At 52.2% G+C, this 16149-nt stretch overlaps 6 protein-coding genes across 6 annotated transcripts; 2 read left to right on the forward strand and 4 right to left on the reverse strand.

Moving 5' to 3' along the window:
• Nucleotides 1-69: 69 nt before the first annotated feature.
• POSPLADRAFT_1049291 (hypothetical protein) lies at nucleotides 70-1645 on the reverse strand (the record flags this gene model as incomplete). Its single annotated transcript, XM_024479707.1, has 3 exons — nucleotides 70-358; nucleotides 420-508; nucleotides 554-1645. 3 exons carry the CDS (start codon nucleotides 1643-1645, stop codon nucleotides 70-72), a joined length of 1470 nt encoding a protein of 489 aa, XP_024335251.1.
• Nucleotides 1646-2424: 779 nt separating this feature from the next.
• POSPLADRAFT_1152354 (hypothetical protein) lies at nucleotides 2425-3006 on the forward strand (the record flags this gene model as incomplete). The annotated part of the gene is made up of 2 exons (XM_024486648.1): nucleotides 2425-2479; nucleotides 2627-3006. The coding sequence occupies 2 exons, from the start codon at nucleotides 2425-2427 to the stop codon at nucleotides 3004-3006; spliced, it is 435 nt and encodes a 144-aa protein (XP_024335252.1).
• Nucleotides 3007-3036: 30 nt separating this feature from the next.
• POSPLADRAFT_1067484 (hypothetical protein) lies at nucleotides 3037-5917 on the reverse strand (the record flags this gene model as incomplete). Its single annotated transcript, XM_024482190.1, has 14 exons — nucleotides 3037-3186; nucleotides 3246-3342; nucleotides 3405-3589; nucleotides 3663-4038; nucleotides 4088-4299; nucleotides 4365-4522; nucleotides 4572-4601; nucleotides 4711-4890; nucleotides 4941-4982; nucleotides 5033-5271; nucleotides 5328-5412; nucleotides 5469-5623; nucleotides 5681-5759; nucleotides 5815-5917. The coding sequence occupies 14 exons, from the start codon at nucleotides 5915-5917 to the stop codon at nucleotides 3121-3123; spliced, it is 2007 nt and encodes a 668-aa protein (XP_024335253.1). The 3' UTR covers nucleotides 3037-3120.
• Nucleotides 5918-7776: 1859 nt separating this feature from the next.
• POSPLADRAFT_1049294 (hypothetical protein) lies at nucleotides 7777-10386 on the forward strand (the record flags this gene model as incomplete). The annotated part of the gene is made up of 6 exons (XM_024479708.1): nucleotides 7777-7912; nucleotides 8025-8058; nucleotides 8171-8273; nucleotides 8459-8500; nucleotides 8562-9995; nucleotides 10309-10386. 6 exons carry the CDS (start codon nucleotides 7777-7779, stop codon nucleotides 10384-10386), a joined length of 1827 nt encoding a protein of 608 aa, XP_024335254.1.
• Nucleotides 10387-11222: 836 nt separating this feature from the next.
• Nucleotides 11223-12813, reverse strand: POSPLADRAFT_1071332 (hypothetical protein; the record flags this gene model as incomplete). Its single annotated transcript, XM_024482438.1, has 5 exons — nucleotides 11223-11404; nucleotides 11465-11542; nucleotides 11594-12380; nucleotides 12436-12557; nucleotides 12610-12813. 5 exons carry the CDS (start codon nucleotides 12811-12813, stop codon nucleotides 11315-11317), a joined length of 1281 nt encoding a protein of 426 aa, XP_024335255.1. The 3' UTR covers nucleotides 11223-11314.
• A 285-nt stretch (nucleotides 12814-13098) lies between these two features.
• On the reverse strand, nucleotides 13099-14321 carry POSPLADRAFT_1049296 (hypothetical protein; the record flags this gene model as incomplete). Its single annotated transcript, XM_024479709.1, has 5 exons — nucleotides 13099-13578; nucleotides 13634-13728; nucleotides 13810-13865; nucleotides 13926-14053; nucleotides 14112-14321. 5 exons carry the CDS (start codon nucleotides 14319-14321, stop codon nucleotides 13099-13101), a joined length of 969 nt encoding a protein of 322 aa, XP_024335256.1.
• Between the last annotated feature and the right edge of the window lie 1828 nt (nucleotides 14322-16149).

The raw sequence follows: 16149 nt of genomic DNA on the forward strand, positions 1-16149 counted from the left end.
AGCTCACTATGCCCCAGTCAACGACAGAAACCTAATATAAGGTTAGGGGTAACCCAGAAGCCCAGAACATCACCAGGATCCCCAACGGTTCTTGGTTATTGGTCCCGCCGGGTATGGATCACGGGTCCTTGAAGTTAATCGTGTCCGTTGCTCAACCGAGAGAGAGCCCACGGCGTCATCAGGATCGAGGGGTGTCGAGCAGTTGACGATGAATCCGCCTTCCTTCTGACTCCGAGAGCTCCTGCGGTCGGTGGATGGGTATTTCAAGTTCTGAAGAAGGGACCAGACGGAACCACTTGTGACATATCTGTGACTCGTCCCATGGGTGGGACCAGGCTTGGGTCGCAATTCCCACATACTGGATGTTTGGGAAGATGGCAGCAATAGCGCTTGCCAGCGATTGGACCTCTGGGGGTGACACGTTGATGGCATAACCGTTGACAGATATCGCAAGGCCAATGAGAGGAGCACCGCTGAATACCGAGACATAGGACAACTGCGTATCACTCTGCATCAGTCAGTCAGTCAGTCTCACGCCGCGATTGAGACTTACCAGGAATCCCATGACATGACATTGGGTGGCCTCGAGACGTATTTGCCCCTCGTGCACCAACATGAGCTGCAGGAAACGTAGATCTTCCATCTCTCCCGCCAACAGTCTACAGGGCTCGGAACGGATATAGAGCACTAACACCACAGGTGATATCCCTCCGAGTGGCAACAAGGGTTCACTGTCGCCGTTTCTGGATGGCTGACGTTCGAGCGTGAGGCGCCGGACAGGCAAACGATCGAAGGCGGGTTGATATGTTATTAGAGTCCCCAGGTGGCGTTTTTCGGGGACACGATACTCGACGTGATCGAGTTCTCGCCAGACGTACCCAGGAATCCCAGAGGGGACGAACTGAAAGCCCAGCAAGATGCGTAGGTGCGCAACATTTGGGAAAGCCAGCGAAAGCGCGTATATGTGCATGATCCCGCCCAACTCAAGTGATCGCGTCAATGGCCAGTCGCGTGGAGACATGCCCAGCTTGAGCGACAGACTGTGTCCATCTACAAGTGACAGCGCTTCGACCGATCTAGGCAGATAATCCCATGGAATACGGTCGAGGGTGAGGAGTTCCACGTTTGCTGATCCTGAGCTTGTGTGAATTTTGACCCGGCGCGGGCGACTCGACCACTTGGTCATGAACTCGAGAGTGCGGATCCCGGCCTTGTAAAAGGAGACGTCGATAAGGCCAGAGAGTGAGGAGAGACCATCGAAGAGGGCTGGTGTGCTCAATGCTAGATCTTCTGCGTCGTGGATGGCGACAAGCCTGAGGTTCACGGCGTGTGAGAGAACCCGGCACATAGAATCTGAATCCGAAGTATCATTGAGCACTACGCAGTCGTCTGAGCTCTTGGGCCGGCGTGCATGGATCGTGAGAGCGCGTAGGTGCTGTGCGCGCCCGGTGAGCTTTGCTGAAAGAAAACAGCAGAAGGCCGCCAGGTGCGTAGGGCCGAATAGAACGACCTCTGACAGTGCGCGGGGGAGGGCGTAGGTGTAAGCAGCGCGGCATGTCATGGAAAGGTGTAGGGCATCCCGAGGATAAATGAGGAGGAGGATGAGTCCCAACACGTCGTCATTAAGCGTCTCGAAGATGGACATGAACCTATTACAGGGAATCAATGTCTTTCGTAGCATTACGGCTTAGAGGCAGCAGACTATGCTACTCACGAGTAATATTATGTGATTGGCGTTCTTGCTAAGTATCGAAGGACATGCTCCGCTCTGCGTTAAACTGGTACCGCTTGGAATACTATCCGAATGGTTCGGGCTTTTGCAGACGAGGAGTTAGTAAAGGTCCAAGCTGATAACGTACCAGACTGACACGGCGGCTTCGCTGCGATGTCCAGATGTCTTCGGGGTTGTTGCAGCCGTCTGCTTTATAAGTCACTGTACCAGCTGACCTTGATACATAGTGCGTTCACCGGAGAAGGTATGAATACGCACTCTGAGTGAGACTACAAATGCTGACTCAACACTGGCGTCGATAGCCAGATTACCCCGGTCTCCTGATGCTCCGTGGCCAACGGCACAGGCTCATATGAATGCTACGTTATGCCGCGCCGTAGAATGTCTCACTGCTCAGTTTACAATCGGAGATATGCTTTTGTCATCCGCATTTGCAAGGGAAATACGGTTAGAGGCGACCTCATTGGTAATCATAGCGCGATAGACCATAACAAATTAACAATCTACATATTTATACGGCGAAAATAATAGACAATCATCGAGAGGAGATAAAGTATTCTGGAATTTTATGTGCTAAGCTTGAAGACAGAGATTAAGGTTAGGAGCACTTCCAATAGGGTTTGTCTATCATAACTGTACGCTCACCTTCCACCAACCACCGTTATTGCCGCTCCGCTATCCATTATCTTGCTATGGCATCCAGAGGAAAGCGTCGTGCAGAGCCTGCAGAAACAGAGAAGAAGAGCCGTAGCAAGAAGTGAGACTACACGGTCATCTATTGTTTCGATAATAGTCAGACCCAGCCAGGGCCAAACGCGCGGCCGACTCAGAGGACGAGGCAGCCCCCAGTGACGATTCCGATGAAGGAGTGGATGATGGTGCGTTGTATATCAGTCGTAATTTTCGAAAAATTCCAAGCGGTGTCCTCAGATGAGCTGGGAGCACTTGATACCAGCAACATCATCACTGGCGGCCGCAGAACGCGCGGAATCCGCGTAGACTACACAAAGGTTGAAGGGTTCAACCAGCTGGATGATGACGACGATGAAGAAGAGGAGAAACCCAAGAAAAAGAGCAGGAAGGGCAAGGAGATTGCTCCCGCTTCAAGCTCCAGTTCGAAAAAGAAAGTGGAGCCTCCTAAACCGACGAAGGGAAAAGCACCCACGTCGAAAACATCTCGGAGAGTCGTGTCAGACGAAGAGGAGGAAGAGGAAGAGGCCGATAATGATGATGAGGATCCAGATGAGGGTGGTGGCGACGAAGATGAGGAATAGCCGAGCTTATCGTTGTACACATTGTAAACTAGGGACAGATTACACGCGTAATCATGTGTATACTGATACAGATGCAGATAAAGCAGATCTCGAGACTCAAACACGGCGGTCCGGCTACAACTTGGCCTTGCTCGACGCCACAATACGCTGTCCGCGCTGTAACATAGGTTTGATAGAAGCCTATGCACAATCGCCCAAGTATTAGTCTGGCTGAAAGTTGAAGCAATTGCAGGACATACCTCGTAGCCCTCTGTGACTTCAGTCGCATTGAGCGGTTCGGTTTGAGCCTTTGCCCACAAATGTTCGTACACATTCCCGTCAAAAACGCCCAGTGCGCTGCGATAGCGTAAACCAATCGCATCACCATACATCATACCTAGATCACACAGAATATTCACCTGTCGAGCTCCCAATCTGTGAAGCCAAAAGCATCCGTCAGGCCAATAGCCTCTGGGAGTAGCTCTGCGCATATCTGCTTGATGGCCATCCGCAGACCTCTGGTGGCGTCTTCTCCATCTGCTGACGGCAACAGGCTGAAGGAGAGAATGTCGCCTATTCCAGATTCAACCAGCGCGAGAAGACCCTATAACAGCTTCGGCATAACCCCGAACTGAACTGGGAGAAAATGAACACACAAGAGTATAGAGTTTCCGCACAACGGCGACCTCCTGTGGCGGCAAAGAGCGTGACAAATTCTCAATCAAGGCACCTATCTTGGTGGCGAAATATGCCTCCGCCGCTGCTCGGGAAACACGATTGTCCATGCTTGCGTCTGGGTCTTTCTCGTGCAAGGCGCGATTCTCGACCATCACGGCTGCTCGGCGTTCTAATAGGTTGATTGAAACCATCGGATCGAGCCAAGCAGGTGTACTTCCGGTGATAGTACTGAACTCTGGCAGGAGTAAACGGAGATATGCTGAAGATGGAGGCAATGAAGATGCAGTCGGGTGTTCAGATGCTTGGAGGGCACGGTACCACTTGAGGGCGGCACGGACGACTTGAATGTCCAGCACGTAATTGTCACCCTCGTACCTGTTCCACAAATGAGTCTGCGTGATCTTGAGGTGCAGAGACTACGTACGTTGCAACAGGCAGCCAGTCGGCATAATATCTGCCCAGCGCCGCAAACTCGCTGAACCCATGTCCCCCCATCGAACGCCGAACGGTCTCGATGTCCTGCGCGCCCATAGATGCTACGAGGATCTTGAGCATGCTGGTGGCGATATGCATTTCCTGCACCGTGGAGGTGTCACCTGTGGCCAAGCGGGCGCTGAAGACCGACAGTCGCTTTTTCTGTTCAGAGGGGATGGAGCATGGTGAGGCAGCAGTGGCCAGGATGCGTTAGAAGTCTAACTTACTAGATCTCTCCCAATCAAGATGAAAGCGTACGCATGGGAGAGAACGGGCAGGAGGCGAAAATGAACAGAGGGGTAGGAGATGACTTGCTGTTCTAGGCCGTCATTATCCTGGTTGCTCTGCCGGCGAACAGTACAATAGCGTATAGACACTGTAGAGGCTGTGCGGTTGTCAGCATGATGTCCGTCTGGCATGAGCAAACTGACGACCTTTGCCTATGACCCAGGCGCCTTTCTCCACTAGTCTAATGACACGACGCATCAGCTACATCCAACAATTTTGTGAAGACGGGTCTTACATCCCTCGGACATGAAGCATCTACAGCACATCCGTCAGACCAGTCGTAACATTCTGAATGAATGTAACATACTCCGCCATAGCTGATCTTCGGGTGCACAGGCTTGACATATTGCCCGTCTTCTGTCACTCGCGAGTATTCTGAGAGCATGTTCTCTCGCGGTATCCGCAATTGGTCGAATCGCGCGAAACCATTATCGACTCCGCAATATCCTCCCATCGCCTTGGGGCCTTCAGACATGCGTCAAATATGCGTGCCAGGTGTATGCAAGACTTCTCACCAATGTCCCCGAGAGTGATTCCTGGGATTGGTGTATGATCTTCTATGTGGAAATCAGTATCCGACAAATGTAGGCTGCGTATATGTACCTACCAAGAGAGCGTAACTGCACAAAGAAGAGATGCGGACCCATGTCTCGGCCATCTGGCATGATGAGCTTTGCCTGCACGACACCATGCGTAGACGTCTTGCCCAGGGAGCCTACCCACCATTTGCTGCTGGTCAGAGTAGGGGAATGAATTTCAAACTCCTTCGTCTCGGGCAGATATCTTGCAGTTGTCTCGAGAGAGCCCACATTCGTCCCGTGGCCTAATTCGGTCTGGAGGTAACATCTAAAAGTAGACCTCAGAGGTTTGTCTACCGTTGACCATGTGATTGAACGACGTGCCCTTGGATCCCTCTGTTCATAATTAAGTCCCCATACTTGTGGCGGAGCTCTGGCCCGCACTGATCCATGAAGACGGGTTCGAACGCTAGCAGTTGTCATATATAACCAACGTGTGTGAGCATTACTTGCGGATGGACGTACTCGCGAAATGTAGATGCATAGGGACTTCCTCGTCTATTATGTTAAGGGCGACAGCGGTCTCGTCATTGGACCAGCTATGGATGTCCTGCAGTTCGTATAATCTGTTGGTCATATTGATTGCACGTTCATAACGTTCCTTTCGGGTCATGAAAGGCCTGCGTCAGTGAAACAGGGGTTAATATAGCGCATGCCTAGGTGCCCTGTATCCATGCCTTTTGGACTTGTCGAAGATCGCATCGCTGGATACGACCTTCACCAGCTTCTCATGCAGCTTCCACCCCTCGGAACCGCCTGGATCATTTCACATCACCGTGGATCAATCCAGATAGGGGCTTCATGAACTGACCATATAAGTAGTCTCGGACACGGGCGACCTGGACACTAGTCTGCATTCGCGCCGCTACCATATCTCGCTCCGTCATCTCTTGCGCGGTCATATTATTCGACATCTGGCAGTCTGAGGGCGAGCAGAGTGTGTAGAGGTCGGGGTGCAAGAGACGCACGTACGCAGCGGTCTGAGCTGTTGAAAAGGGGTTGGGGTAATTTCAAAATGGTGCCAACATACTCGGCCTCAACAGAGGAATCAGTTCGCGCCGGAACTCGGGCTCAGCCACAGATGCTCACCAAGAGCCTTTTCGGGCATTGCCCGATCGCCGACGCACCAACACCTAGTAGGGTCAGGCCTTCAGGCCTAGTGCATCGGCTATGACGCTAATAAATCCCTAACAGGAGTATTCGGTCATGGATGTGGGCAGGTCGCTCATTGAACCACGATCTACTAGTATAAAGTGCATTCGGGGACAGCGGAGGTATGCAGTGCACCTCTCAGTCAATTTTGAGCTTCAAGCATCAAGTCGTATTATGAACAGCTGTGAGACTCACCAGCCATGTGTTTGTCGTGCTAACGTCCCAGATCATAAACGGGCCAGCTTGGTCTCATAGAACATGCTTCCGGTCTAAGAGTTTGTTCCGAAGCCGATGAACACTACGCAGCAGAAAGGCGCCCGAAGTAGGGTACTATATGCGAGTATTTGAATTCTAAGTTTCTACCCAGGATGCCCGCTCAGAAGCATGTATTCATGATAGAGTCTGTGAGAAGTGCCAGTGCGATCACCAAGCCGTAGTTTGCCGAACATAAGAACGAATGTGGTCTCGTCGGCCCCGGTTTTCTTTTGTCGGGGCAAGACCTACAGCCATCTTGTCACGTCGAATTAACATATCTCTGCCAAGAAACTTGAATAATTGATGTCGCCTCCAGGCTCAAACAAATGATCAGGGAGTACGTACGATTCCGGCTGAGGACGTAGCTTGTGAATGTACGGTACTCATTCCGGATCAGATCTGGCGACAGATGCAACAGAAAAAGGCAAACGATTTTGGTTTCAGTTGTACACGAGGTACTTGTCCACTGGCGAAGCATATGAAAACATGATGGTCCATCATAAGCATCGTCTTGATAGTCAAGGTCAGAAAGCTGACCTCGACCAACTTCAAGAACCCGAAATTGATGCGATCATCAAGCGCCGCCATTTGCACGTGCATATGCGCCGTCCTCCACTTCATCGTTACATTTCTACCTAAAAGATGTGTTTCAATTGCTAATAAGGGCTACTTTGGGCTAGTAGAGGCGTAACAAATACCGTCTCCTCAAATATACATATACAGCCAATTGGCCCCTACTTAGCACGGACAGTAATCCCGAAGTGCCAAAGTGCTCACCAAGCAACTTGAACATGACCGTGTATGTATAACAACGAAGGGCGGAAAGGTATGCGCTCGTGGCATCGCAACTTCCCAATATTGACTCGTACATTTCACTCATGACTCCTGTCATGGCGCAGACCTATAGGAAGCACTTAAATCGGTGTTGATAGCATAGCACCCACTCGATTGCGCCCCAAATCCGAAGAGCCTCAGTCTCCGACTACGCACCAAGACGTGGCAATTGTGTTACATGCTAGCTCAAAGATGCCCGCGATTGACAGGTCATTTTTTGGCACTCGAGTGTCTCGATTCCTACTGTCGACATCAAATCGTTCTTTCCGGGCCTAGCGCACTCAGGGGCTGTTGCCTGTCATTTTGGACGCCTTATACTGGTCTCAGGGCACCTTCCTTGGGGGAATGTGTAGCTCGTCACGGCCGCTTCTCTGTACTGGATTGTCTGCGATCCTGCATTGAGATTACTGAGTACACGGTACAGTGTGGATCCCCTTTTTGAAGGTCCATACGTGGAATCCGCCCGGAGTCCAATAAATACAGAGCTACATGTCGACTATGTACAGCACTTGGACACCCAGATACTGTCTGGATGAGTGCCAGTGACATCAAGGGGGGTTGGGCGGACGATGTGCCTGTGGGCTTGCATACTTGCGTCGTTATAGTCAAATATGCTGATACCCATAGCGAATTCGATTGGAGGGGACGACACACGGGCCCACTCTACCGTGTGTCGGAATGGTCTGCCGGGTGTCGACGGAGACGAACAATCAAACGTTATCGCCATCAGTCAATGAGCTCACCCTGTTTGGGGAATTTGAAGGTCTGTCCTTCCTACAGACAATGCGGCCGCGGTGACGTCGAATTCTACAAGGTGAAACATTGGATTAATATATACCTCTAAACGTTTCTGACAATTCCGACGTTTGCATTAGTGGTACGTAATTTTACCCACTACATCTGACCCCATCTTATTTGCGATGCAGGATAGGACTTCTTATACCAGGCACCGAGCGGGTCGAGATCTTTGATATCTTTGACATTCAGCGCTGGTATCTGTTCTCCCTCATTAGTAGGGTGTCATGTAAGGTTACGATACCGGGCGCAGAACCTCAAACTGCTCAAGAAAAGTTCAGATATAGGTCCACCCTACGATCAGCCTACCTCCGCAACTTCCAGGCTTCCGACTCGACCTACAGTTGATACCTTGACTTGATAGTGTGCGTGGATATACTAGATGTGTACGGTGCTGATATCAAATCAATAACATTCAGGTCGACGTGATGACTGCTCGCGAAGGCGGAGTGTCTCTCGCAGTACGTCCCCTCGGGTCTTGTTCATTTCAGCATCTCTCATCCATAACGTCGGTGGCTATAGGGCCACAAGACATTCGCCACTCGCATTCCTTCAGAAATCCTAGCGAACGTTCTTGAAGAAGGTTTCAGAGACTCGAATTGTTTCGCGCGAATGCGCTTCGTGCTGCGCGCGGCGTCTGTCTCGCATGCATGGCGTGCTACTGCGCTCAATATCTCGGCTCTCTGGGGCACCATAGTCATCACACGTCCCCGTGCTCCCCCAATCGCCGTCCTCGGATTGCTGCTGGATCGATCACGTCACTCACAGCTCGACGTCTTCGTCGACTGGTTCCACGCCGGGTCTCGTCGCCCAAACGCGCAATGGGAGGATGATCCCACCTATATCAATCTCATGATGGAAATGTTGCGCCAGCACGTAAAGCGATGGAGATCAATCGATCTCACTTGGAACCTGCCCCGGTCAAATGAACGCGATCATACATTTGAGCCCCTTCTCACTGGATCAGCAGACGCCTTGAGAAGTCTACGTCTCAGCTGTGTCTGTGATGCAGTATACCAGGACAATGTGTCATGGTGCGATTTCACTAGAGGCCTTTCTGCCCCGAATCTCCGCAGCATAGACCTGGACATACCATCTGGCGATGATATGACTCTGAGCGCGGTGACCGCACGCTTTTCGTCCATCCGAGAGCTCAGATGGAGGGAGAGCAGCAGACAGAGATGGTTCTACGACAGCATGGATTTTATGCGGATGCTGGAGCCCCTCAAGAACCTCCAACATCTCACGCTCGATAATTTTTACATAGAATCCATCAGCTTGGACCCGCCAGGTGGCGACGAAGCCCTGATCTGTCTACCCGCTCTGAAGGCACTCACCTTTTGCGACACCGATCTCGAGACGATCGGAGAAGTGCTCTTCGCCTTGACCGCCCCGAACTTACGTGACCTCATCATTCACAATCTCGTACATGACGATGAAACAGCCTCCTTCCATGCCTCCTGGAAGCAGCCGAAAAGCCTCCCACTTCTACACACCCTATACCTCGAGTTCAATGTCGACGGGCTGAACATCGACGAGCTAATTGAGCTATGGCGCCATTTTCAATTCTTCCGCTCAGCGCGCATTATCCACACTTTCGCGCGAAATTCTAACGATTTCTCCATGGATGACGTCCTGGAAGCGCTCTCTCACGCACAAGATGATGGCGGATGGCTCTTCTCCCACCTCACCTCCCTCGCCATATACTCTAAATCCGATATGGCCACAGATGGGCTTCGGCGGCTCGTGGAGAATCGTCGGGAGACGGGGATAGAGGTGCCCAATGTAGGCGTAATGGGGCTGCAGACGTTGAAGATATACGCACCGGAGATAATTGACTCGACGGATTCAGATTACTTCGGACAGAATTTGCGTCATTTCGACTGGATTAAAGGCAAGCCACCCCCGGGTTGTGACAAACAGCATCTCTCGATGGCAGACTGGGCGCTGCAATTGGTACGTATCGTGCCCTGGTGTCGCTCGTCGTAAACCTGACGCTTGCTAGGGTGTTGGAATCTCGTCGGAATAAATCACTAGGACCCGTGTATTATGGGCAATCTCTCCCATTTTGCGATCGTTGCACGAATATTCTGTTTTCATACTCCTCAAAAGCAGCTTTTTATACATCGAAGGTGTTGGACTACCGTTGACAAAAGGCATCTGCAAATGATCAACTCCGCGCAGAAAGCTCCAGGACGGCCCCTCACTTGCCACCACCGCCTCCTACGTCTAAACAGTTGGTGCACAGGAACTGTGCATCGTGCATCAGCCATTGGGCAGAACCATTGAGAAGTGCGAACTGCATGTTGAGGGAGATCTCGAATTTGGGTCGCTGGAGGCTGCATAACGTCGGGATGGCAGAATCTGTCCATTTCCATGAGACTCCCTTCAGGTCTAGAGCTGCGGCTTTGGGGAGGAAGCAGATGAGGCGGGCGAACTCTATGAGGGCTGATCGCTGCGATCGAAATGAACTGGGACAGCAAGAAGAATCTGGTTTGTAGTGGGATCTGCAAGGGAGACCCAGACGACGTTCCAGCGATGTACAGTTTACGCATCAGCAGGGCTGGGAACAGCGATGTGAGGCGAGATTGATCGTGTAGGTCGCCGGACAAGCGTATGCGCAGCTCTTCAAGGCGCAGGCGCATAATGCTCTTGCAGTCACCGCAAAATATATCGATGATCGTTTCTGTGACATCGATAGGACTACACCACGCTGGTGGCTCAAGGCCATCTGTGGCTCCTTGACTGTCGTGCAAGAAGTGAATGACAGGTGGCTGCCGAACTTTGTAAACATCAATTAATAAATATTTGCGGCAGAATGCAGTCCAGCACTCACATCTGCGAGACTGAAGCAACATGGCTGTGAAGTATCAGCTTTCGCTGTGAACGTGGGACACAGCCCCGAATTGACCGTGACTGTGTCAATGTGAACCTAAATGAATATTAAAATGCACGTCACGATAGCAGAGCTCCATCCTATATCTACACATCCTCTAGGTAGCAGCCTACGGCGTCGTCGCAATCAATTTCTGGAATGAATTAATTCGACGATAGACCTGGGGAAATATGCCCACAGGAGCAAGTTGCGGGCTCCAAAATGCAAAGACGCATAACACAGCCCGTGCGTACGAGGACTCAGATCACTTACCATTTGGGACACAGAATTAGCGAAAAGGAACATCTCCGGCGCGTACCAGGACACACAGTGCGCAATTACTAACACTGCCGTAATGTAGTGCGCCCGTCTCAATTCGTCGAACTATCTATTTTAAACATCACAGCCCAAGTTCATCCGCATAAGGCAAGGTCTTGACATCACCGACCGTCACATATGTCGGCTTGCTCTTGAGCAATGAGGCGGTGGCCTACAAAGATAATATATGAAGGCGTCGGATTATTAAAAAACAGACGCCGAAGAGACATACCTTGGAGAATGCAGATGCGTCTATCTTGTCGAAACTTGCAAGCTTAGCGTCAAGAGATGATTCCGAGCCAAGTAGAGTCTGCGCATACTTAGATACGGGGAAACGTGGTGGACTAAAAATTAGACTTACGCTCGCACCCAACGAGGAGAGGAGACCGTCACGACCTTCCGATGCGCTGGCGGCAGCAAACTTCGCTTTGACCACAGCCTTCTTCAGCTCATCGCCCTTCAGCTCACCCGCCGACTTCAGCGCAGCCACAACCGCCTTGCCTGCCGCCTTGACACCCTCCGTAGATTCACCCTGAATGAGCAGACCGAATAACGCAGCATCCGAGTAAGGAAGAAGGACGGTTTGCACGGACGTGCCGACCGGGATGCCTGCAGAAACGGGAGACAGGCCCTGCGACCACTTCACAGACGGCGTCGGGTCCAGGTGCGCAGCAAGCACTGCGAGCTCAGCCGTGGGCGTGCCGGACGTACCAAAGCCGACGAAGACCGTCTCGGGAGCGCCATGTGCCTCGATGCGGGTCTCACCACCAAAGTACGCGGAGGGCGTGCTCTTTGGCGCCGCCGCAGTAGAAAGCGCACCCGCGCCAAGGGACTTCTCGAGCAGCTTCGCGAGCACGTCAGGTGCGATGCCGGTACCGAGGACAGCGATGTTGCCCGCGGTGAAGACGGAGTCGGCGAAGGCCCTGACGTCCTCAGCGGAGATATGCGTGCCTGCGGAGGTAAACGGCGACACGCCGAGGCCGGTGCGGAACGCGAGGAGATGCGCAAGGTCGAGCGCACGTGTCGCGGGACTTGCGAAGGCAGTGGCAGTCTCGGCCGCGCAGAAGGGTGCGACGTACTCGTCGAGCTCATGGCGCGTGTATTTCGCAGAAGTGATGAAGGAGGCGAGGACGTCGACGAAGAAGTCCCTGCGGGGGTGTGAGAATGCGGAGAACGTGTGAGCGAGAACTGCCCGATACGCACTCGTCACCACGCAAGAACTCGGCGGTCAGAGCGAGGTGCTCTCTTGTGAGGCCCGCGGACAGCACACCACCATAGAGCTCCGCTTCTCGGATGGTACCCAAAAACGACCGCTTGGCAGTGCTCTGCAATTTCCCGTGAGACGTCAGCCTTGGATATATCTTGAAGACTGCTCACTTTGAAGGCAAAGCCTTTCAGCGCGTGCGCGACGCCCGGCTTGCTCTCAAACCTGCTGCCACCCTTGACCAGAAAAGTGACAGCAGAGGTGGGTTGACCGTTGTCTACCGCGGCGACCTTCACGCCAGCGGCGTCGACAACGGTGGCAAAATTGCGAGCTAGTCGTGAGGCACGACGAGCGGCCGACGCTCTTGCAGCCAACATGGAGGGAGATTGAGGAGGAGGTGTTGGCAGCGACACTGAGCAGCGCTGAGCACACTGGCCCTTACCCGGCTTCGGCCGAGCAACGGCGCTTATGAGCGCGTCATACACCCGACCCTCGCCCGCGCAACCTAAGGTCTTAGATGAATTTACGAACGTAGGAGTGGCATGGTTGGCATATATACATATTCATATTGGCATAGAGGGTTTACATGGTGTGCGACATATGAGCTAAATTACACGATGTGTGGCATATCAACTGAAATTTACTGCGATGGTTTTTATAAACTAGATCCGCCGAGCGTGCACAGTATTGTAGACAAGAACAATGCCGGGGACATTGTCGATCTCATCCCCAATGCCCTCAATTAAACCCACTGCGTCCCTCCGGGAAACGAACTCCCCCTCGAGCAATAGAGGGAGTATAGACTGCGCGTACACGAGGACGTTCGTCATGAGACGTTCCCCCGTGCGCTCGAGTCCACCTTGCCAAGGGCCGACTGGTACGGTAAACCGTGCGCATTGGATGTCAGTGAAGACATGCGACTGCTCCAAGAAACGGGGAACATTGCCGGCAATCGACCTTACACCGAGTGTGTGCAGGGCGCTGTTGATGAGAGAAAAGTAGTGATGTGTTCGTGGAGCCCGCGATCCGAGGCCTGTGCCGTCGATCATGCATGGGTAACTGTCCCATTCGCATGAGACGAACAACCCCCCAGGCCGCAGGACACGGGCTACTTCTCTGATGAGCGCAGGGTAGTTCCTGACCTGCAGGTGTGATCGTGAGCCTGTGGTTGAATATTATAACATTCGGCTGACTTACACACAAGGATATGTCCCGCGCATGAACGAAGTCGACGGTACCATTACGGTGCCTGAAACGGTCGGCGATATCGTGCATTTCGAACGTGACATTGTCTAGAGGATTGCGTGTCTGAATGGGGACTAGACCGTGGCTTGAGCACTGTCTCATAAATACTGAGCAGACGGTAGACATACCAATGTCACATCCGTCGAAATGGACATGCGGGAATATGGCAGCCATGTCCATGACCCTGGCACATTTGAAATAATTTATGAACGTTTGCATCTATAAACAACCAGTAGTGGCGTACCATCTCCCCGTCCCTGTACACAAATCTATCACATGTCTTCGCGCTCCGGGTCGGAGTACCTCTGTCACAGGTCCCACATAGTGGTTATCCAGGAACCCGCGAAGTAAAGCATGCTGCCTGTTGAGCCTCTAAAAGTCGATCAGCTCATCAAAGGACCAAACAGACATTTACAAATAATATACGCACATGCTGCTCGTCCGCATCGATAGGCAATGGATACGGCGAGCGACCATGAGAATGGAAGAGTCGGTCCCCTCGCTCCTCGAAGAAAGAGGGGAACTCGGCGTTGTCGATCTCGACAAGCTCAGACGACGAATCGGACATGTTGTCCTCGTCCGGCGGCTCCTGGTGAGTGCCAGGAGGGCCGTTCGAGTATACGTGGAGGTCGATGGCCATGAATAACGCGGCAGGGCGCAGGAGAGCACAAAACTTGGACGCCAAGAGTGAACGATGCTTGATGGTAGTGGTGGTTGCTTTTGGGTTGCTGGATATCAACTCCGACGCCTATGAATGGCGGCACAAACTCAGCGGCACAAAACGATCAAGGGATCGAGGGACTCAACGTGTTCGCGGACTTTCGAAAATACAACGACGATAGGCAAGGCGCGCGCTGTGCATGAACAGATGTCGTGTTGCCCGAGCGTGGAGGAACCGAGAGGATGACCCACCATTCCGCCCGAGCGTCCATATGTAGTCGGTCGCCGCGGCACGGAAGGGGCACATTGGAGTGTCCAGAGATCTGTCCGACCCACCGAGATCTGTCACGACAGGAGGATGCAAGTAGCCTGATTGGTCGGATGTAACGATGATGTCGGGCGGAGGGGCAAAATCTGAGCTAGACCGTGTGACCGACGGCTCAAAGAGCACTAGGGCCCGTTGTCTGCGAGCATCAGAACGGGCCCATGCAGCACCGAAATTGTCGGTTGTGAAGCGAGGGTGTGGGAGGAAAGACGAGTGAGAATGCACACTCGCAGATGGGGAAAATCCGCAGTAGCGTTATCGTTACCATCGATACCGACGCTTTACCGGATTGGCACGAAGATGAATCGCGGGAGAATGGCCCTCGCCTGCCAGAAAGATCCTTGTGGGCACAGATTCGGCACCTAGGCCTCAATGTCAAAGCTCAAGGGATGCACATCTCTCACGCGCTCATGTCGAACAGATTTCCACACAGGAACATCGCGTGAAATGAGGGACACCACGCGGAAGACACGCATAGTACTCATTTAGTAAGTATTGTGCTCTGTTTGTGCGTGTGGGTCCTGAGGTCCCCTTTCCGGCCAGGAGGTGGACGAAATGGTCAAAGTAGTGTATTCACTCACAACATCCAGGGATCAATTCCTGCTCCTTGCAGGATGAGGGATGACGATGTCCGCATTTTTTTCTCATTTCAGATTTTAGGTTGACGCCCTGGGAGAGAAGGTTGTGTTTGATTGCGGTGATACACAAAACGAGCGCTAGATTCTTTGTTCGCTCGTTTGTGCTGGATGTTAAGGCATATATCCTGGGGGAATTATCTGTAAATGAATAGTAATATCTGGTCTTACAGACAGTAACATAAGTTATAGGTCAAGATGGAAACGTTGGCCAGGAACGTACCAGTGAGTATTACGCATACATGTCACACCATTGCACCGCCGCTCATACTAGCGTTAGCGCCAACGCGACACTGATCCCGGCTTATCAGCGCATGTCAGGAATTATGGCACTGCTTTCCAGAATAGTGGAGTGCGGACCCGCATGACTGAGACCACAAGCCCGCGCCGAAAATGACGGACCGAAATTAAGAGTGTCTAGCAAAAGCATGGCAGATGCCATCGCAAAGTTTCATAAAGTTCCTGAAATGATTGCCGGTAGGAGGAAGTAATTGGATGATGTCAGGTTAATTGTGCTTCTGCTCAAGCACCCTCTCTAGTGAACAAACGTTGCCAGAAGCGGTTGCATTTAAGGGGCTGGGGCGATCTTTACGCTCTCGGCGTAAATATGTCTGAAAGGAGAAGAAAAATCAATACTGAGTGAAGCAGATGTGTACATGCCTCCTTGGCCAGAATTTGTTGGTTGAGAAACGCACACAGCGGCTGCAAGCGTCGTGAGCAGAGGTTGGCTAGGTGTGATCGTGGGAATGATGGGTCACCTACCAAATATGGAATTTGTGGTATGGACACGCCACCACAATTCGAACTCTCGCTCACAAACAACCGCCTCAATATGGACGAGGCCCCTC

The sequence above is a fragment of the Postia placenta genome, assembly GCF_002117355.1.
Source record: "Postia placenta MAD-698-R-SB12 unplaced genomic scaffold POSPLAscaffold_14, whole genome shotgun sequence".
Lineage (NCBI taxonomy): Eukaryota > Fungi > Basidiomycota > Agaricomycetes > Polyporales > Adustoporiaceae > Rhodonia > Rhodonia placenta.